The following is a 22,670-nucleotide window of genomic DNA, read 5'->3' as shown; positions in this document are numbered from 1 at the left end:
GCTTTCCCCTTCGGTCCTCCATCTCCCACTGCTCTGTGCCATCTTAGGAAGTGGGGAAATTAGGCTTTTCTGCTTTCCTAAGCTCCTTTCTTGAGTTCCAGCCTGCTAATCAATCCACTCAATCCAGTCTTTTCTTTCACAAAGTCCCTAATGGTGGAAAAACTATCTTCTCTCACAAGTCAGATCTGCAAAATGACTCTCCCTTTCTATTAAAAGCTATTTCCTAACAAACACTTGACATCACCATCTCCCCACCGGATCTCATTTGCTTTGTCCTCCTTTTTCATTTACTTTCTTTTACAAAGTCTCCATGTTTGTTCTCTGAGCACTTTACCCCTTACATGACTTCCGCAGCGACAGCGTCATAAAGAAAATGTCGTGTTAACAGTAGAACGCTCTGACCTTGCATTCGCGACTTTAGCTTGCTTATTATTTCAGTCATAAAGGAAGTGTATCTAAGTCTACTGTTCCATTCAGACCCATTCTCTTTGAATAATATTACCAGCTAAATGCCTCAAGTGTAAACTGGAAAATGCTGGCCTGCAGTCAGAGAAAAAGCTGGTGGGTGGCATGGCGTTGGAATACGGCATTCACGTGAATTAATGCGAGGAACCAGCCAGAGCCTTCGCTCCACGCTGAGCAATCAATGGACCTACACCTGGAGAAGTATTCACAGCTGGATGTTTGGGTCATTAGTTGTCATAACAACAAGCTCAGTGCAGTGATCAATGATTCTTTTATTTGCAGATTCATTAATAAATCATTTAGTTAAAAAAAAAAAAAAAAGCCCAAGGTGACATCTTCAAATAGCTCATTCGTCCAAAACCCCAAAGATATTCAGTTTACAGGGAAATGAAACAGAGTAATGTAGGAATTATTCATATTCAAGAAGCTAGAACTAATGAATGTTTGGTACTTTTTGCTTGATCAATAACTTAAACATTGAAAAGATTGTCAGAAATGATAAATCTTCTGTCAACTGACTGACCAATTAACGGAGTAATAATTTCAGCAGTGAATCAAGTTTCCACTCTCAGTTAGACATCATTTCATGCTAAAAAAAGGGTTTTCCTACTGATTCCGGGAACATTGCACAATCAAGTCAGTTACAAGTTAAATGATAAAATAAGGTGCATGTTAAAACATCACGTTACTTCAGCCTTCATAAACATTTCAGCTGTTTAGTTCGATCATATACATCTTTTTATTTACGGTTCAAACCTCAGCATTCTGCCACCAGGAGTTGGTTTCGTCATGTTGGAAGCAGACATAGTCGCCGTGACGACACCCATTGTATTCTACGGATTTGAAGTCTCGGGTTCAGCCATGTTGGATTTTGGACGTCGGCGTCTGCAACCAGAAGTGAAGCTGAAGCATGAAGACATTTTCAATTAAAAAGTTTCATGAACTGAAAACACACCGTTGTAACGCCGTGGAAGTGACCTGTCAATCAGCCTTATCGTCTATTTGACTCTAAATTAGAGCATCATTTACTAAATGAACATCATGCTGTATTAAAGAAGTCTTGAAATTAAAGATTGAGACTCATATTTACATGTTTACTTAAGTAATAAATCAAGTGAAAGGTAGGGACATTTTCTGATAGTAATCTATATGTTTGGGATTAAAAATGATGCGATAACTATCGTACGCGTTTCTTCTGAAATAAGATCCCATGGTGATCCACATGTTATGTATTTACATTACATATATGTTTATATAAAATAATTAATATATGTTTACGTTTAAATTCATTTCTATGCTGTACTTCCTCTGTGGAACTTGTAATCAATAATGTTATAAAAACAAGGCATCAACTGAAAATATGACAATGTGAAAAGGCAAACTCGTAAGTTATCACCCTAGCTACGCTGGTTTCAGCTCATCGTTGTCTGGACCTCGACTGTTTCTGCTCACTGGTTTCGGTCGCAGCAGCAGCGGCTGTTTTTCACTAAAAAGGCTCCAAACAGACAGAATGACACAGTTAGCGAGTACCTGGTGAACACGGCGGAGTGTTGAGCATCTAAAGAGGCTGGCAGGTGGACAGATGAACGACTCCAAATGAATGATCACGTTGCTATTCACCTGCTGGATGTGTCAACAAGCAACCGTTTAACAACGTAAAACGGTGACAAGATGTAAACGTCGTGTTCTGCTGAAAACAAAGTGGCCCAAACAATCCGTTCCTGCAGGTTTCATGTTGATTTTCATCTGGTGAGACTTTGTTGCTTCCCACCACGAGAGGCAATGCAACTACTCTGACAGCTCGTCTATACTTCCATTGCTGTTGCTGGTGTATCCAATTCCGTTGTCGCTGTTTCACAGTTTTGCTCCCCGCAAAGGCCTTTAAAGGCCATTCGGCTCTCTTCAGCCTTTATCGGAAATGTGTTTAGCTCGCTGCATAGCTCTGCGGCTTCATGTGTAGTGAGGGCAGGAGAGTAAATCTGCCACAAATGCTGGTAATATTTCCTCAGTGGAGAGGGGAGTGAGAGCAGCAACCTGCAGTCAAACAAGACTATGAGAGCAGTGAGAGACCCAAACAGCAGAGCTGTGGGTGGAACAACCAAAACAACCAGCTGAAAGACGCTAAGATGAGCGGAGTACGCTATGAGTGACCAATTTGACATTACGCAGGGTAATTTGAGCCATTGTAATTATAGAGATGTTGATTATAATTGTGAAAACCCAGACACCAGTCATCATCTCTCCTGGTTCCCTCGTCTCCCAGTAAATGGGTTTTTTGAAAGGGTTTTTGGTTCGATGCCTGAAGTAATGTCTGTGGTTTACACGTGCTTGCGAGATTTTAAGGTTTTGTTCTGGGGAGATGAAGCAGTGGACTTTGAAGTAATATGGCAAGCCGTTTTAACTCCCAGATATCTTCAATCCAATTGTTACTAGTCACAATTTAACATTTCAGATATCCAAAATGAAAAACTATTCCAGATATCCAGAATGTAATTTTGAATATCCAAAATACATTGTGACTAGTAGAAATGTCGTTATGGATATCCACAATTCGTATTATGACTAGTAGAAATGTAATTTCAGATATCTACAATTAGAATTGTGACTAGGAACAATACAATTGCAGATATCCACAAATGTATTGTTGATATCTGTTGACAGGTAGACAGGACGCCATTTAAAAAAATTTAAATTATGACTAGTAACAATTGGATTGAAGATATCTGAAATGGGAGTTTCTCCTAGTAAGAATTCAATTGCAGATATCCATAATGTTCACTCTAGATATCCAGAATGTAATTGTGGATATCTGAAATTGAAAGCCCAATACACATGAATGGCAAAAGTGACGTCATTTATCCTAGGAAGAATGTCATTGTGGATACTGAAATGTTCTTTTTGACTAGGAAGAATTGAATTACAGATATCTGCAATACATATCCAGTCTAGCTATTAAATGATAAAACGGCCACTTATACGTTTTAAGGATTTTTAGATATCTTAAATTTAGTTTTGACTAGTACAATCAAAGTTGTAGATATCTTAAAATATCATTTTTACTAGTAAGAATGTATTGTGGATATCTTTAATTACCATTTCTCCAAGTCAAAATGTAATTTTGACTAGGAGAAATGCTATTATGGATATCTAAAATATAATTACAGATAGCAGTGTGGTTCGATTAAATGTTAAAACGGCTTGCCATAGAAGTAATTATTAAACGTCTTTGAAAAGGCGGTTGCTGACGACATGACGCCATCAAGCCGACTAGACCCAGGTTGTAATAAATCAGAATTGTCAGAATAATAATCTACTCATACATACTTATTTATATCCATCCTCTATACAGTTCTCTACACTTAACTTATGTTTTTACTTGTATCTCTACTTTAAATATAATTAGCTAAGAGTTTATTGTTTACTGTCTATTGTTTACTTTGTATATTTTTTTATTAAGTTTTTGTAAGCTGCTGGAAATCCAAAGGGATCAATAAAGAAAAGTCTAAGTCTTAGTCTGTATTGTGTAAAAAAAAGGATGCAGGTTAGGTAATACGCATATTGTGATGTTTTCACAAGAAAAAAAAGGATCAAAACTTTGATTAAAAAAAACAAACGCAGTCAAATTCAAACATGAGTCAATCCTCCTTAAAAACGTTCTAAAGTGAGTGCAGACAGCGGAGAGAGGAGCTCTGCCATTAGAGAGAAGAAGAGGAGCATGCTGTGCTGACTGGAATGTGGGCCTGTCACTCATCGCTAACAGCTGCATTTGGCATTTCAGTCAGGTACGAAAGGTGTGTTTGGTGCCAAAGTACCTCAAGTCAGACAGGCATCCAGACAGTGTGGCTGAATAACAGCGTTTCATCAGAGCGAGGTGGGAATAACAGGGAAGACGAGGGCTGGGAATAATTCAGGACGGAGCTGAAGCCGTGTTGTTATGACTCTTAACCGAGAGGCAACATACGTACACATGTTCAGTTCTCCTACGCCATCTGTTCTCACACACACAGAGACACCCTTCCAGATGTATTTGCATATAAATAACTCATAGAAACACGAAAACACACACCAAGGCAACGCTGCCATCACCCTGATGCCTCGTCCATAGTGTTAAAAGGTAAATGTAAAATATTAGTGAGTGTAAGCACTCTGCTGGTGTCCATTAGTGTGTGTTTGCGTTTTTTTTATCTCAAGCCTGATGAAAAGGCTTTTAGGCTAATTACATGAGAGGAGTGTGTTGCCTTCAGCATGCATTTTGAACATTTTTCTCTCCCCATATCTATATGATCTCCACACAACACGGGCACACAGTCTTACAACACATAAAGAACACAACGCTCCCACGCATGCCTCCTCTTAGTTAGTTGCTGATTTCTTGCTTGCTGACGGTGCATTTCATTCGCTCGCATCCTTTTCTGTTTTAAAATGACAGCCTTTTCATAGACCTATTTCTTGGGGAGGGGGTTTTCAAATCTGATGTAACAGCGCCCTCTGTTTAGAGAAACTTCAAACTGCAACATATTTTTATTTACCATAAAAAATACTACTTTTTTGTGTTTTTTTTAGATTGTTGATCTGAATTCAAAGGTACAATTATTTAAGTATTTAAACGTATATTATACATTTGTCTATAGAGGGCTATAAATAATCTAAACTAAGGGGAGGGATTTCTCCTCCAAGACAGACAACTTCAAGCAAAATGTGTTTGGAGTGAAGATTGTGGATTAGAGACGATGTTGAGCAACAAAAGCTCATCCGTTCCACAAAGAGGGGACCGGCAAAACACTAAATACTCTATTTTTGTGTGACAAACTTATTGGCTTATTCAAAAATTGCCTTTTGATGACACAATTCCTCACTTTTCCATGTCGAGTAATCTGAGCCTGGGCTCCTTTGGTCTCACTTTAAATGGTCCGTAAATTAATTCCAATAATAATTTAATGCTTCAGGTTTGACAATACATTTTTTTTTAGCATTCCAAGGATATATGCATCTTATTTCTTCTTCTCCATCCGTATACTTTACCAGTCTAAGCACACATGCATGGGCCTACTTCGCTACTCAAATAATTGATTTATTTCAAAAATATTTTCCTCCCTGTGCTTTTAGAAAACACTCATGAGGATAAGCCGTTATTGGCGGTCTTGCTTGAGTGGAACCTGAAGCCTGAAGCTCCTATTTGTGGCCATTTTCTGAGGAAAAACATTCATCCATCCATCCATTGTCTACCACTTAGCCTGTATTCAGGGTCGCGGGGGGGCTGGAGCCGATCCAGCTGTCATTGGGCGAAGGCAGGGTTCACCTGGACAGGTCGCCAGTAAAAACATTTATATTTCCCTCTAAAACAAACAGCTTTTGTATGAATATATACTCCAATTTAATTCTGTCATCTTTAATTACCGCAGCTTTGATCAGATTGTATCTATTAATATACCTTTCATGAACTCTTTCATACTCAATTTGCTGCATTAATTAACAACCTTTTTGTTCGTTGCTGTTGAGGGTGTAATAGTACAATCCAATCTAGTCTCCAACCAAAAACCTTTGGGATAAATTAAGAAAGGGTAAAAAAATGAACATGTCCGGTGTAATATTACACCAAAAAATCCATCTAAATACATTTTTGACAGCTGAAATTTGATATTGACAGATTGTGACTGATTTCCTGGCTGAAAACAACAATTGAGCACATTTTTGGACGTCATTTAAACCTTAGCATCTGTGCAAAAAAAAACTAAATGTTGCTTTTAACATTAAGCAAAGGAAGTGAACCGCTGATTAGTTAGCATTGTTCAGCATCACCTCGTCCAAATGGATTCGCCGTGCTGGACCTCACGACCGCCATGTCTGCTGCTTCATCCAGCTGGCCGGCTCCTGCTGGCTCCTTTGGCTCGCCGTCACCATCTAAACAGCAGACAGTTGGTGGTCTGCCGGAGTACTCGAGGTCCGCAGACCCAACTGGCGCTTGTGAGGCAGATTCTTCCAGTAGAGAAACTGGCCTTGGATGCCGTGGCTGATTAGTTCCTCTGGCAGCGGGCCGTCAAGCAGAGGGTCTCCTGTTGCCGTGGCTGAGTGTGAAGCTTATGTTTCCCAGGACTGGTTCTTACAGGCATGGATGCTCGGGCTGTTTGCAAGAGAGAAAGCGTGGAGACGTTGGAACGACAAAAGTTCAGTTCAAGCTGAAAAATCTCTTCTTCTTTTAAACCTTTATTAATGTTCACTTACACACTGGTGCTCTCTTTTTTCTGCAGCACATTCAGCTTAGACTAAGTACAAGCCCTGCTGGCCTGCAATGAACATCCTCTTGATTGAGTGCACTCTTTGTTGATTGGCTAGATTGGGTTGTCAGATACAGTATATTAACTGCAACTGATTATAAATAGTAATAAATACTTCAACTGCCCGTGGTAAGTTTAGAAAGAGGGCAAAAACATATTGGAAAGGTAAATGTTGGAACAGTTAAAATGGTGCAGAAATAAGATGAATGCTTTGAATGTACTGAAGATAAAAAATGAATACATAGGACTATATGGATAATTACATATCTATTTTATATTAAGTCAATTTGTTAAAACCGTGGGATTTAATGGACGGATGAAACACTCATTCGACCAAAAGAGCCATTCTGAGGATTTCAAGATGAATTTGAGGTTTATAGGTTCGGGGGTTCAGTGTGAACGGAACCTTATAGTTATTCAGAAAATTTTGGGGGATTCACTTTTTCTGATGTGAAAACTAAACTTGACCTTTGACCTTCAAAACCAGAGCCATATAGTTAGTTAATGTATGATGATGAACAAAAATATCCTGTGAGTCAAACTATCTCAAAATAAGGAGTTAGCACGTCAAAATAATGAAAAACCATCCTAATATTTAGACTCAAAAACATGATGAACTCAAAAAATAAGAGAAATTAATGAACTTGAGAATCTGTATTCATTACTTTCAGATACCACATACAATAATTGATTAAGTTTATCATCATAAAGTGAAGAGATTCTCCGTATAATTTTTTTTTCATCACAGTGGCGGAAATGGGCCTCCCTCTGTGTTGTGTCCGCGGTCGCCCCCTGACGGCGCTGCCCGGTAGTGCAGCGGCGCCCTCTTCATCGGGCTGCCCCCCTCCTCCTCCCCCCCTGACGCCCGGAGGAGCTGCTCTCTCTCGGCTGCCCAAGTTCACACAAACCGCTGGCTCGTCCCCGAGTGGAGAGGCTGCTGTCCCCCGTGTGTCTCCTCTTACTCCGGGCTTGTTTCGGATGGACGGACCGACTCCGGATCAACTTAAACCCACGAAGCCAACTCGGACTCATTTAAACTTTTCTTTTATTCTCCACTGTTCGGCGGCGTCGCTTCCTCTTTATCCGGATTGATTTTGTTGTTGATGGCGCGGGGGAACCAAGATGGACACGGGTTGTTTGCTGGTCGGGGACTAGATAACGGCTTCACCCTTTAATCCGAATGTAGTTGGATTAACCCGATTAGAAGTGGATGTAACCGGACTGGGGTCAGGGGTCGCGTCCTTAGAATGAACAGTTTCCCACTGAAGTTGAGGTGAACTTTTTTGTTTTGTTTTTTTTTTTCCCACACGACTCGCCATGTCGGGAGTGGTCCGCAGCCTGAGCCGCTGTCTGCTCCCGTCCGAGGCCAGCCGGGACCCGGGCGGCAGCAAGGAGGGCAGCGGCCGGGAGAGGGACGCGGCGCAGGAGCGCGAGGCGCGGCGGAGGAGCCGGGAGATAGACGCGATGCTCGCCCGCGAGAGGAGAGCCGTCCGCCGGCTGGTGAAGATCCTCCTGCTCGGGGCCGGGGAGAGCGGAAAGTCCACATTCCTCAAGCAGATGCGCATCATTAACGGGCAAGAGTTTGATAAGAAAGCCCTTCTGGATTTCCGGGACACCATCTACGAGAACATACTGAAGGTAAGAGCGAGGTTTCATGGGAAATAAACAGCCTGGGGGGGCAGACAGACCGGGGTCAAAGTTCAAACCAGCAGGTTTGTCATCTGTGTTGTCCACTCCGGCTTGAGTTTTAATTTGACATACCTGCACCCAGCTGAAAGGTTGGTTAAAAGTCATTGTTATTATTATTATTATTATTATAAGAAATGGTGCTAATAGTAATAATAATAATTATTACTAATTCATTAATTATTAAATATGGAAGAAGGGTTATGGAGAAAGGGTGAGATTAAATAAATTATTCTTCTTCTCACTCCTTTCCGAACTGTGAAGAAAAACATTTTTTTTAATTTTATGTCTTTACTTGTTCGGAACAAATAAACAAATACAATAAATTTTACAAGGAATATTTGCCAAAAAAAAAGTTAGAGATGTGATGCTTTTCTTCATCTTGCTTGATGGGAAAGTGAACATGTTTGAGTTTTGGATTCAGGCACATGTCTTTATAAACTCTCTATGGACATTTCTAACTACTTCTGACATTTTACACACCAGACTATTGTTGATTTAATCAAGAGAACAATCCACCAGTTAATCAGCAGCAGTAATAATCCCAATATTGACATTTTCCGTCCCACACACTCGCTCCAAATGCACAGAGGGGGGGAGTTTGTTGACATAGTACATATTTTTATCCTGAAGTGTAGCGTGTGCTGTCCCTTTGTTTGCTGTCATGGCTGGGCCTCCTTCACCAGCTAACAATGCCAGACTATTCCTGAGGGATGAGCACATCCGCCCGAGTGCCACAGCGCCCAGACGAGGATGATAAGAGTCCAGCGGAGGCAGCAGCACACAATACCCTCGCCTGAATACCAGCATACAGCGGCGTTAACAGGACCCCCCTCCCCTCGCCCATACACACAGCACACCACTCAACTCCTAATAAACACACAATGCACGGTGTGTAGGAGGGCATGGGGAGGCAAAAACAGTGCAAGAAATCACATGATTGGAAGTGTTTTTAGACAATAAAGGGCGTCTAAGTAAGTAAGTCCTTGACCCACATGTCGCTGAATTCACTGGCCCTCTATCTAATGAAAGAACATAAGGCACAATATTACTATCAGTGGTTAGAATCATTAAGTGTATAATGTGGCCAAAGAAAAAGTGTTCAGTTTACGTAAAAAAGGGAGAGAAAAGCAGCAAAACAACGATCAGATTTCCATTTCTTACGACCAATTACTGTCTTGACTAATTGATCGCTATTTGGACTATAAAACGTACCATTTGTGCATCATTCCCGGTATGACATGACGCTGATACCGGATGTCGTGATTCCCTTCGTTAGGCAGAGAGGTGCTGGTGTAATCAGTGGGATGTCAGGACCCTCCTCCCTTCACCATGAAAGAAAAGGGAACAAAGCAGGAAGTTAAGGAGGGATAGAGCTGAGCACATTAAGGCTTATAAAACTAACTCAACACAGAGGTGGAGAGCAGGTCTGCTCCTTCACTCTCAGTACTTACACCTCTCGGGTCTAACCCTTGTGAAGTGGATTTATTTATTCGTCACAAATTAAAGTGGAACTTAAAAAAACAACTTAATGTAACTCTGTGGAGCCTCGGGCATCAAGATCTGCTCTCTAATTTACAAGCTCTCGTTCGAACATGAGCAGCAACAGTAAAGAGTTTTCATCCACTTTATACATTGAGCACGAAGCAGGGTTTTTTTTTTTTAAATCTTATCTGGATTTCTCTGATTGCCCTCGTTTGCCGTCGTTACTGCTCCGCCGAGTGTTTTCCTAAACACTAATTAATCGAGGGAGATAACCTGAGGTTTTCCACGCTCGAGTGGCGATGTGTTGATTTTAACAGTTGGGGGAACGGCGTGTTTGTTCGGTTCACCACCACGGATGATGCTGCTAATATCTCACAGAATCACACTGGCACAAACTGGATCAGCGAGTCACTGGACCAAACGACCCCTCGACCCCTGAACGCTCTCTGCCACGAGGTCACATTTGTATATATATATATATATATACATATAGATCCTCTCATTCCACACATGTAGCACATAACTTATTCAAAGGAAGCCCCCAAAATTCAGCTTCGTAAATGTGCTATGGGCCAATATTCAGTCAGATTATACAATCAGGAAATGAATGCCTCCTCGTCACCAAGTCACCTTTCAAAACAGGAAATACGACGGTTGATTCGGGATGACATGTGTGTATATATATATATATATATTAGTTCTGCTTAAAATGTATGTTTACAAATAGAGATGTTATCGCTTCATTTCTCACATGTGGCCTGAGGCTACAAATGAGACAGAACGTGACAATGACAAAGGGAAAGGATAAGATTGAGGATGCTTGATGGTTCACACTGAGAGCCTTGTTGACCAGCTGATATAACGAAACAACAACCTGAACAGAGGGGATTGTGGGGGCACAAACACGTCCGAGGAGGGAGAACGCAGGAAAGGAGCCCCTTTGTAATTACAGCATCGCAGCCAGCGACTGCTAATAATACCAGCGACCACGTCGATGCAAGTCTTCAGCTCGGTCATCAGGTCTTTAATGTTCCTTCAGCCCCATGTGGTGAGAAACTACTGACGGCCGAACACACACACACAAGACAAATCCCAACCGCTGCTCTTTGTCTCTCCTGTTGTAGCTCTGGTTTGCATTGTTGGCACAAATATTTCACGAGAACGGCAAACACTATGAATGACGTTTGGATCAGGGATAAAAACTCTATTTTTATGCGTGCAAACGGCTTCTTTCGGAGACGTTTCCAGGCCGATGCGTTCGTGGTCCACATGCAAGGACCTTCAGAGAAAGCCTGCAGCCTCAGAGACCCAAAACAAATGCAGCATCTGTGGGGTCTTATAAGCTCGTTAATGTTTATCACCAGTAAGTCCTCCAGCAACGTTTAATTACCGGTGGTAAACTAGGATTGAAATATACTTTTACAATAGGAGTTGTGAAATTGAAGCCACCAGGATAAAAGTTAGAGCTCCATATAACGTCTATTTATCTGGAAAGCAACGTGTCCATGCTGATGCTAATGAGATGAGTCTCCACAGTAAATGCATAATTTCTTTCTAAAACCTGAATGGAAATATCTGCTTCACATGAAGTGGGATTTGATACTTACATGTCCGACTGTATAAGTGGACCTGGATCACCTGGAAGCCCCACCATGAGAAGAATGACCAGCTCACATCGACCTATGGAAGGATGCTCCAGCGTTGTCGTGGTGACGCTGCAGCTTGTTATGGATTTTAAGATGCAACAGAAGAGAAACATGCAGACATGCAGGAAGAGAGACAGACGGGTGAATCGATGAGGGACAGAAAGCAGCGCAGATGATCACTCAGACAAAGATCGGAGTGGATGTGACTCAAAGCTTCGGTCGGCCGGATTACCATCATTACTATCATCGCCTCGTCAGTCTGACTCATTCCTGCTGTGAAAACCAAAGGAAACGTTTAAAATGAGGGATCAGATTTAAAAAACACAACCAGTTAGTCACACACACACACACACACACACACACGCTGTAGCAGCTGCATGACTGAGGAATTCTCCTTTTATTGAGCTGTACTGACCTTTTCCTCCCGTCACCTGCTGTTGGACATCTATATTATGAAAGAGAAGCTCTCTTTGAACGTCCTGGTCTGTGATTTCTTCCAGAGTTTTTGCTTCTCTGTGGAGACGATGTTGAGCTGGTTGGCAGCTGTTCCTGTAAAGCTTTATTGAATGTGATATGAAGCTGTACAAATAAACTTGACCAGACTTGACTATTGCACAGGTGAGGTGGTCATGACTCACTGACACACACACACACACACACACACACTCCCATACTTTAACTCAGTGTGACCTTTGAAACGCTTCCGAGTTCAATAATATTGTTTGCTGCCGAGTCCTCTGTTGATTCAATCAATCAAACAGGCAAACAGCATATTTCATAACACAGCAGAGTCTGAACTTTAAGATGATCTCAACTCTCATGGGAGTCCGTTATGAATCCATAAAAAATATAAGCAAAGATGTTACAGATAAACAAGCAACATAACTGACAAAAAGAATGACGTTAACAATACGAGTAGTGAGTTATAAAGAAAAACTGTTGCACAAAATAAACCAAATTCACTGCCAAGCGTGTGAGACACTTAATTGGAACATTTAAAAGGAATGGATTCAAAACAGTGTAATAAATGTGTATATTTATATATAGAGAGAGAAGGAGACACAGATAGAAACACTGAATATCTGGCCTGGTTGGTTTGATAGTTTGCAGCAGACCTCCCACGCAGATCAGTCCACATGGTTCTCTTCAGAAAACCACACGTGCACATGTGTGAGCGTGCACGTTGGACACATGCACTGCACCGTTAAAGCTGCTCCGTGTTTACCAGTAACACGACTGTGTTTTTTCCCAGGAAGCAGCGCATGCAGTTTTTCTTTCTTCCTCTGTGTGCTCAGGAGACGTTTGTACAATATTGCTGACATCACAAAAAGCAGCTGTGACATCACGTGCTTGTGTCCCTGCAGGGCGTGCGTGTGCTGGTGGACGCCCGGGACAAGCTGGGCATCGGCTGGCAGAGCTGCGAGAACGAGAAGCAGGGCATGCTGGTGATGTCGTGGGAGGGGCGCGTGGGCGGCTCGGGGGTGGAGCCTGGCGAGTTCCAGCTGTACGTGATGGCGCTGAGCGCGCTGTGGGGGGACGCCGGCATACAGGAAGCCTACGCACGGCGCTCCGAGTTCCAACTGGTGAGTTGATTTGCCCCATAAAAGAACAGTTTCCCTCTTTCATGTCCCCTGAAGGCGCCTGAAGGTTGTTAACAACAGAAAGAGGTTTTAACCACGCTTTCTTGTTAAATCTCCAACGACTGAGACGGAAAAATGATTAAAAATCATCTTTTTTTTTTTAGAATTCACTGTCAAATCCAGGAATGATAAATGACTAAACACTGAAGTTGAAGCTGATACCGCGTGGTTGATCAATCAGACCGTCCCTGGAGGCGGAGAGAGGAGGTTTGTCTGTTGTGGTTTGTTAACACAACATTAAAAGTTTCCCCTCCGCCCTGACACCAGGAGGCCACGCCCCCTGGTGGCGGTTCCGTCTTGGAACCAGCTTTGACCGCTTGGCGCGTCGCCTCGCTGGATTTGCATATGTTTCGGTGCTAAGTTTGAACAGAAACGTCCCTAACACGGCAAAATAAGAACATGCAGACATGACCAAACACTTTCACTCGGACTTATGTGAAGATTTAAAAAGAAAAAACCTTCTGGTTCGCTCATCGACAGGGACTCATGACCTGTCATAGATTACTCACTGGCTGAAGCTTCACATCCGTTGTGTTGCCAAAGAGCATCCGATGACTCATCAGGACTCTAATTTATCAGTATGAAAATGTAATGTTGCCTTTTCTGTGGCAATATGTTGTAGGAAGTAAAAAAAGTCAACCTGTTGCTGGAGCCGCTGATTCCTCTCCATCGTTGCTGTCACACTCTACCATCAGCTGCCAAACAGAGGAATAATGACAAAAAAACACTTTAATGAAAAAGAAAAAACTCGCGCTGTGTTTGTTGATCAGTTCCATCAATATTTCAGCGGTCTAGACACACAGATAACTGAATCACCGCGGAGCTGACAACACGCTGGAAACGTCAGAGGAAGTCACGGATCATATCAGAGTGTGTTTGTTTTTTCAACGAAAGAAAGAAGTCACTTTATTTGCTGTTGTTTTATTTATTGTAACTCACCTCGCTCACGTTTTTCCTGTTTGGAGACTCGCCAAACATGTAATTATGTTTCTCCTGACTGGAAACACACTTTCATCGGTCACGCCACACGGCGCCCAACGCACCCTGAAACAGGTCGCAGATTACACCCTTCTTCTTTCTCCCCTTTCTAACACGAATATGTTAACAGCTGATCAAAACCAGCAGGCTGCACAATTCACCAATCCTCTTTTTACCGGACTAATCACGCCGAATAGATGGAAACAAGGCCGTGGTTTAAGCATCAGAGAGTGTGTTTAGTTTTTAAACCATCATCAAAAATGAAATGCATTACACATTTTTGCAGGAAATAAATGCAAGCAATGTAATATAGAATAGGATAAATGAATATGACGTGAGCTGGGTGGATGAGAGATTGCCCATGTTTAATTAAGACCAAAAAGGCAAGTGTATTTGACCTTTAAATCTCGGCTTTAGAGCTGCTGTAATTAATATTTTATATTAACAACATGACTATGTGTTGATCAACAGAGCGCCGTAGCGTCTTTCAGCTCATTGTTTTGATTTTACAGCTGGTCAATTTGACTGTTTTGGGTTCACTTTGACCACCAAACTAAAACATCACTGCACACGGCACTAAACAGGAAGTGATTTAGAAATGTTGAGCATGAAGCAGCTAAAGAGTCCGACATTTGTCTCAGGACCAAAACCAGAGCGAGAAGACAACCAAGTGGCCAAAAACAAAGAGTTATAATATTTCAAACATCCATGTTTAGAAGGAGTAACATAGGACAGTGTAATTAAATGAGAGCACTAGACAAGAAGGCTGCTATCCTCGAGATCATTAACCTGACCAACCTTCCAATGGGAAGTCAATGACCCTTGGCAACATCATTTATGACACCTACACGTTTTGTTCAACACAAATTAACTCTGCTTTTATAGTTTTGGCAAAAAGGTAACGTTTCATCGTTTTCCTCGTTAGCAAACCGGCTTTTTACGACATGCGAACGCCTCAAAATTCACAAGAGGATTATTTACCGAAGGATTTTATGTCGTGGAACAAAAACGTGGAAATCTCTTCAGCCTGTGTTAACCACAGACAGTTTCAGGCATCTAACCAATCAAGATGACTCACTCATTTCCGGGTTTAAACACTCAATCCTGCGGGCCCTTTATACTCTCAAGTACTAGTACAAGAACTAGCCAATCAGAGGCAGAGTAGGACCAATCAAATTACTGTAAATAACAGGCAAAGCAACTGCTAATGTCTGTGAAAGAGGTAATTATGAGAGAAACACCTCTCACACACGCAGCTCTACTTTGGTCTCTTCAACCAAACAGCAGCAGTTTAAAGATCAATATGTAACAGGACAGAGTCCCACTTGGCCTCACGAGGAACTCTACAAGTAGAAACATGCAGAGCCATGATGACACTTCACGTTTCAACAGGATGTCATGAACGATCGGAGTGTTTCACAGCCGTGGTAGAACAGCTCAGTCTGAACGTTCTCCTCTATTTTCCTTCCAGAGCTGTACGTCTGACCTTTCACCCTGTTACACATTTATCAGTGATAAAACTATCTGGAGTCAGACAGAAGCCACTAGCGTCTCCCTCTCACTTAACATACTGTAAGCGTGTGTGTGTGTGTGTGTGTGTGTGTGTGCAGCTCTGGGTCAGACTGCCTTGTCTTATCTGGAGCTGCTGTATGATAAAGGCGGAGTGGTGCAGCTGCACATGCTTGCAGACGTCGTCCCGGCCTGAAGGATAAGGCTGCTGCTATTCTTTATTTTTCTAACTGTCAACAAATTCTATAAAAAGACTTAAACCAACAGTCAAGTGAACAAGCATTGTCTGTGTATCAAAAGCCTGATATATGTTACTGTGTGTCATAGATCTCCATTTTTGTCACAAAAACAACGATTAAAAACATACATTTGCACATAAAATGAAAGGGGAGATTTTTGACCTGGGTCTTATTTCCAATACTAGAAGGACACAAAGACCTCCGCCAAGGCCGCTAGTGAGAAATATCTGCCCCCGTGATTCGGTTCCGCTCCAAAATGTAGCTGAGAAATGAAGCAGAACTGCCAACAACTGCAGTTCATCGAACGGCCACTAGAGGCTGGCTCAAAAAGCGAGTAAATCCTCGTAGAGGCTCATGTTAAAAACTTTACAGCAGACATGATAATGTTGATGATGTACAAAAACAGTTTTGGTCTCTTCTAGAAGCTTGATTTACATGGTTTTTCTGGAGTCACGTCAAGGAGGGTTAAAAGAGGAGATGTCACATGGTACATCATTTGTGTTCGCAACAACATCTGCACTGAACGCAAAGTTCAAATATCACAAATCAAACACTTGTTCAGAGGGATTTACAATCTGTACTACATACAATATCCAATTATCCTTTGGATAAGGACAAACGACTCAATGACAGAGAAGCTGCAATTATTACAAAAATCTTTAGGCACAGCGTAAACAAATGATTCCTGTTAAATAAACCTGCAGTATATCGACCGCCGTCCATTCAAGCGCACCGGAAGCTTCTGTCCGGGTGAGCGAACCCCAAATGTCCCTTTATTTCTAAAGATTTCCAACTCAAGGAAGGATGAAACGCATCAGCAGAATAACACCAGCCTATTCCTTTTTCAGAGAAAGAAAAACCAAAATGTCTACTGGAGTAAATGTGCTGAGTTAGACCCCCCTCCTCCAGAGGTTTTCCGGGGATACCACAGTCAGCTTTTCCCAGGCTCGGCTGGAGCAGAGCCACAGGGGTGAGGGAGGAAGAGAGAGAGAGAGAGAGAGAGAGAGAGAGAGAGAGAGAGAGAGAGAGAGAGAGGGAAAAACCGAAAGCAAAGATTGTGTTTACTTGTCCTGTGTTCCCACCACACCCAGATAACTGGGCCATAAACACGCAGAGGAGCTGCTGCTCCGTGGAAACCAGGCAGTAGATCACGCTGCGACAGTAAACGCTGCTGGCGTCTTCAGACATCCTGAAGGAGACTGGTGGGCTGTGAACCCATAACCATGGAAGAGGCTGTACATGCTGAAACACACACACACACGCCACCATATGGTCCACTGTGTGACATTTCAACACCAAAGTCTCTGCTGCTAAAGCTGCTAAAGCTGCTAAAGCTAAAGCTAAAGCTGCTGCTAAAGCTGCTAAAGCTACTGCTAAAGCTGCTGATGCTACTGCTAAAGCTGCTAAAGCTGCTGCTGCTAAAGCTGCTGCTAAATCTGCTGATGCTACTGCTAAAGCTGCTAAAGCTACTGCTAAAGCTGCTGATGCTACTGCTAAAGCTGCTAAAGCTGCTGATGCTACTGCTAAAGCTGCTACTGCTAAAGTTGCTGCTCATGAGTTAACTGTTTAAACAGAATGTAACTTTATCTCCACAGAGTGGAAAGTACGTGTTTGTTTTGTTTCCCCGTCTGTGGTTCTTCTTTCAGAGCGTCGCCATGTGTGTGAGATGGACTGAACTTTGTTCCCATAACAACCAAATATGAAATGTCGTACGTTCTGATTTTTTCCCGCCCCTTTCTGTTTGAGAATTAAAAAGGATGATCATGGTTTTATTATAAGTTGAGTCTTATTTTGTTAGTTTTCTCCATCGTTAAAGGCGATCGGAGATGAACGAGGATGTCGGTCTGTACAGTGATGGATGTTTGCAACAGACAGTTTGGGTCTTGACCGGATAAGTTTGACTGACCTGGAGATTTTTCAGGTTTCTGATTGGTCGACCAACTCGTTTTGTGTTCCCAGATTTCAGCAATTAACTCACCGAGGTGATGTTGTTATTACTAATCAGGATGACGGTCGACACGTTGTTATAAACTGGAATTATCCAATAGACAACAGTGTTTTAGTTAAAGGACTCATCTGTATATTTAGGCCTTGAAACCTCGGTCACTGCAGGTCTGAAGGCGGGTTTGTGTAGAAAAGTGACAGAAAAGCTTGTTTGACCTGAGAGTAAGAAAAAAACAGCAATTTGAAGAATCAACAATTAAAAGTTAGAGAGTTACAACCCGACATGCTTACTCCCTATATTCAGACCTCAGCGGTCACACAGTTCTGGCACACATATACCTGTGGCACACACACACACACACACACACACACACACACACTGCAGAATGTGAGCTTATTCAGGTCTTTGCTGTAATAAAGCCTCTAATCTGCCCATACACACCATGAATGGAGACATTCCTCCAGCCTTACTCAATCACACACACTCACACACAAGTCCAGGCACACACACACACACACACACACACACACACACTTTTACTAATGATAGATCTGCATTACAAGGGACTACAACTCATCCTTGGCCTGATAAGATTGATTAATGTCGATATTAAGTTTGATGCCTCCGTTTCTGCTGATGGCGGTTAAAGCATAAAGTGTGTGTGTGTGTGTGTGTGCGTGTGCTCACGTGTATGTGTCTATGTCGCTCGTCTGTGTTTGCACATCCCTTCATCTCTGGGAATTCCCCTCTCCCTGCTTTTCCCTCCGACCAGCCCCTCCTCCTGTTCACGTCCGGCTGAACCAATCGGAGCCCTCCGGCTTTGTGTTTCCTATTGCTGCTGCACTGTAGGTCAGCGGCGGGGGTCACGGGGTCACATCTCACCCGCACGGGGGTCGTGTTTCCTGGTTGTTCCGCGACATGTAACAGAGTTTTCACTGATTCTCTTCCATCAGTGTGACACACAAAAAAACGTAAAATCTGCAAATTTGAAGTTTTAAAGTGGAAAACAGCTTTTACTTTGTTAGAGTGTGTGTGTGTGTGTGTGTGTGTGTGTGTGTGTGTGTGTGTGTGTGTGTGTGTGCGTGTGAGTGTGTGTGTGTGTGTGTGTGTGTGTGTGTGTGTGTGTGTGTGTGAGTGTGTGTGTGGGACTTTGTAAGTGGGTTCTGTCTGACTCGCTAATCCCTCCCTCCCCCATGTCTCTCCCCTCTGTTTTCACACACACAGCTGTTTCCTGTTGAGTGTGTGTGTGTGTGTGTGTGTGTGTGTTTAAGAGAGAGAGATTCAGTTTTAAACTCTTGTCAGAAATCACAAGTGTAAAGAAGAATTGGTTTCAGTTTTAGCCAATTTACTGCCGACCCCACAAAAAAAAAAGGCATTTTGCAACCTGTGCTGTTTGGTTTCAGCGCCCACTGGTTTCCATTCATTCAAAACAGTATGGAAATCTATTAGCAGCCACTTAAAACCCTTTCTTTCACTGTATAATCAATTAGAGAAGAGAAGAAGAAAATCAGGCTGCGCTAAAAAAATTAAACACATAAACAGTTTGTGGAAATGAATGCAGACTTTATGTTTACTGTCATGCGATTACACAAATCAAGTTCCAAGAATCTGCTAATTGTTGTTCAGCTCCGATGCTGCCTGAAACGTCTAAACAGTATTCAAAAATAATACGCAGAAGAAAAACAGCAATTAGAAATGCTTACATCATGTTGTGGAAGCAATTTTATTGCGGATGGAGGTGAATTATTATTATATATTATTATTATCAGATGAGCAACTATGATAAGTGACTTGAAAAAGCTGTCAAGATAAATAAATATATTTTTAAATGTATCTCTTATTGGTGCAGAGACCTTATGATTTATGATCGTCGTTTTAAGATGATTTGATTGTTTTTCACTAAAACAATGTGTCTCATCTGTGATGCAAACAAATATTTGTTTCTTAACAAATTCTCGAGTCCAGGATGTTTAAGTGCCATTCTAAGAGTTTAACGTATATTTTGTTGATTATCAGGGTGATATCTTGATATTGTGAATCGCAATTATTTTGGCGAGAATAAAAGTGACATGAAATTTTCACATCTTCTCATTAATAATATCCAGTAGTGTAAGTTTATTTAGCGATAGAAAAATGTTTAAATGTATTTGAATTCACTTTTCATGCAAATAACCACCATAATTGACAAAACGAAAATAAAAGGAACATATTTATAATTAATTTGAAGTCGTGTTTCTGCCCACTTTGTTCCCCTTTTACTTGGGTGTACTCCTGGGACAAATATCTGTCTCTCCAGCTGCTAAACGCTCCACCATGTTAACCAGCTACAGCAGATTTATGAAACCTTCATTAAAAACATCCGCTGCTGCTGGAAACAAGCCGGACGAGAGGCGAGTTTGGCCAGAAAAACAAAACCATTCCAGTAAAATGCTCCGTGGATCTCAGAGGAACTACAAAGTTTACAAGAGTCCCCTTTCAAATCACCCGTGGCCATTTAATCCCTTATTGATATAGAACTATTAATACAATTATGGCTCACATAAACACAACAATCCAGCTCAGATGGAGTGCCTTTAATCCACAATACTGAAGGCTTTTCCATGAAAGCAGCTTCACCGTAGCACCTCAAACCATCATGAGGCTGATATGATTATTTGGTGACGTTGGTTCCATGGACTCGGTCCTTCGCAGCAGATCTGGGAAGAAGGCATCGATTCATGTATTATTAAATCAATAACCACAGTGAGAGCGCTTACATGAAATTGGAATCCAATAGAGGAGAAATACAAAAAATTTAATTCTAATTCTAATGATCGGATTAACTGCTTTAATCTGATTATTTGGGGTCTTTTGAGCCGGGGTGGTGACTCTCTGGGCTTCTTGGCATCACAAAGTCGGAACAAAGGCTCGTGTTTTTTGAGTTTTTATAGCCGACATTTGATCCGGTTAGTTCTGGTTCCACACTGCAGCGATGCCAGAACGTCCTGTGGTCATCACCTACGTGGGCTCGGTTCTCCTTCTACTTGACATCGTGTTCTTGGAGCTTCTCGGAAATTAACTTTTGTTTTCTCCAACCGAACCAAACGTGTATTAACGTAACTTTGGCAAAGTGGAAAGTCCGAAACAACGGCGTCGGTGTGAAGCCTCCTCTATAATGCTTTCTCTTTTCTTCCCCTCTGCAGAGCGAGTCGGTCAAATACTTCCTGGATAACTTGGATCGGATTGGTCAGCTGGTGAGTCACAGCGATTCCTTAAATCTAAATCGGATTTCTTCAACTTTTTCACCGCGTTCAATGCGTTTCATCGTTTCTTTTTTCCCAGAACTTCATCCCGAACAAGCAGGACATTCTGTTTGCCAGGAAGGCGACGAAAGGCATCGTTGAGCATGACTTCGTCATCAAGAAGATCCCCTTCAAGATGGTGGACGTGGGAGGCCAGAGGTCCCAGAGGCAGAAGTGGTTTCAGTGCTTCGACGGCATCACGTCGATCCTCTTCATGGTGTCGTCGTCGGAGTACGATCAGGTAACGCTTCCTCCGCTGAAGTAACGGGAGGTTGTAGAGGTTAGCCGGTCCGATCGTTACTCTGTTGACTTTTTAGAACTACGAGAAACATCAGAGAGAAAACGTTTGAGATGTTACACAAAGCTCTCTTTGTGGTTGGCTGAGGAAACTTGATTGTTCCTCATTCTTGGCTCCGGTTCACGTCAACAGTCATATGACGATGACTGAATCCTTAATTGGTGCTCAGATAAAAACCTGTAAAAAAACAAAGGATAATTGTGTGTGTGTGTGTGTGTGTGTGTGTGTGATTCCAGGTCTTGATGGAGGATCGGAGGACAAACCGTCTGGTGGAGAGCATGAATATCTTTGAGACGATCGTCAACAACAAGCTCTTCCTCAACGTCTCTATCATCCTCTTCCTCAACAAAACAGACCTTCTGGAAGAAAAGATCCGCACGGTGGACCTCCGCAAGAACTTCCCCGAGTTCAGAGGAGACTCACGCAGGCTGGAGGACGTGCAGGTACGCACACACACACACACACACACACACACACACACACACACACACACACATTTAAGAACAGGAAGCCGACGTAACCCGGGTTACCTGCGTGTCCTCGCTCTGGTCCTTGCAGGCGTTCCTGGTGCAGTCGTACAGCCGCAAGAGGAGGAACCGGGGGAAGCCGCTCTTCCACCACTTCACCACCGCGGTGGACACAGAAAACATCCGCTTCGTCTTCCACGCCGTCAAGGACACCATCCTGCAGGAGAACCTCAAAGACATCATGCTGCAGTGACCTCTCCACGCTGCAGCCTGTCTGACTGTAGAAACTGTGAAACCGGCCACGCATCCAGGCCTGGAGGACGCCATATTAACACTGACCTGTGGAGCAATCTGTGGATTTATCTGAACTCTGAACCTGTGGAGCCCCCCCCAGGACCCAGATGTGGGTCCCTGTGGGAACACTGTGAGGGACGTAGAGGACGAGACTGCATTTAACCTGTATAAACGTGTGTGTGCTGGAGAGACAGCCAGCTTCTTGTAGCTTCAAGTGTTCGTACAAAGGTTAGAAAATGTTAGCACCAACTACATGAGCACTGAAAGTGGGTGTATAAATATATATATATATATATACACACACACACACAACCCTGTCACTAAACATAAAAGTCAGACTGCTAACGGTTGAAACGTAGCTGCATGGAGCCGTGTGTAGAAGAAGGAGGAACGATTTTGGAACGTTTAGAGCGAGCTGCAGAATGGGAGACCAAGGGAGAGGGTGAGGGAGAGGGGTGAGGG

General features: G+C 42.5%; 1 protein-coding gene across 1 annotated transcript; it reads left to right on the top strand.

Moving 5' to 3' along the window:
- The first annotated feature begins 7,523 nt into the window (after positions 1 to 7,523).
- Positions 7,524 to 22,635, top strand: gna12a (guanine nucleotide binding protein (G protein) alpha 12a). The gene is made up of 6 exons (XM_084004624.1): positions 7,524 to 8,378; positions 12,922 to 13,140; positions 21,051 to 21,101; positions 21,190 to 21,390; positions 21,684 to 21,890; positions 22,006 to 22,635. The coding sequence occupies exons 1-6, from the start codon at positions 8,058 to 8,060 to the stop codon at positions 22,165 to 22,167; spliced, it is 1,161 nt and encodes a 386-aa protein (XP_083860750.1). The 5' UTR covers positions 7,524 to 8,057; the 3' UTR covers positions 22,168 to 22,635.
- Positions 22,636 to 22,670: the final 35 nt, after the last annotated feature.

Source organism: Eutrigla gurnardus (assembly GCF_963514095.1).
Source record: "Eutrigla gurnardus genome assembly, chromosome: 3".
NCBI classification, from domain to species: domain Eukaryota; kingdom Metazoa; phylum Chordata; class Actinopteri; order Perciformes; family Triglidae; genus Eutrigla; species Eutrigla gurnardus.
The sequence above is the reverse complement of the archived record's forward strand: the minus strand, read 5'-3'. Positions and strand labels throughout refer to the sequence as shown.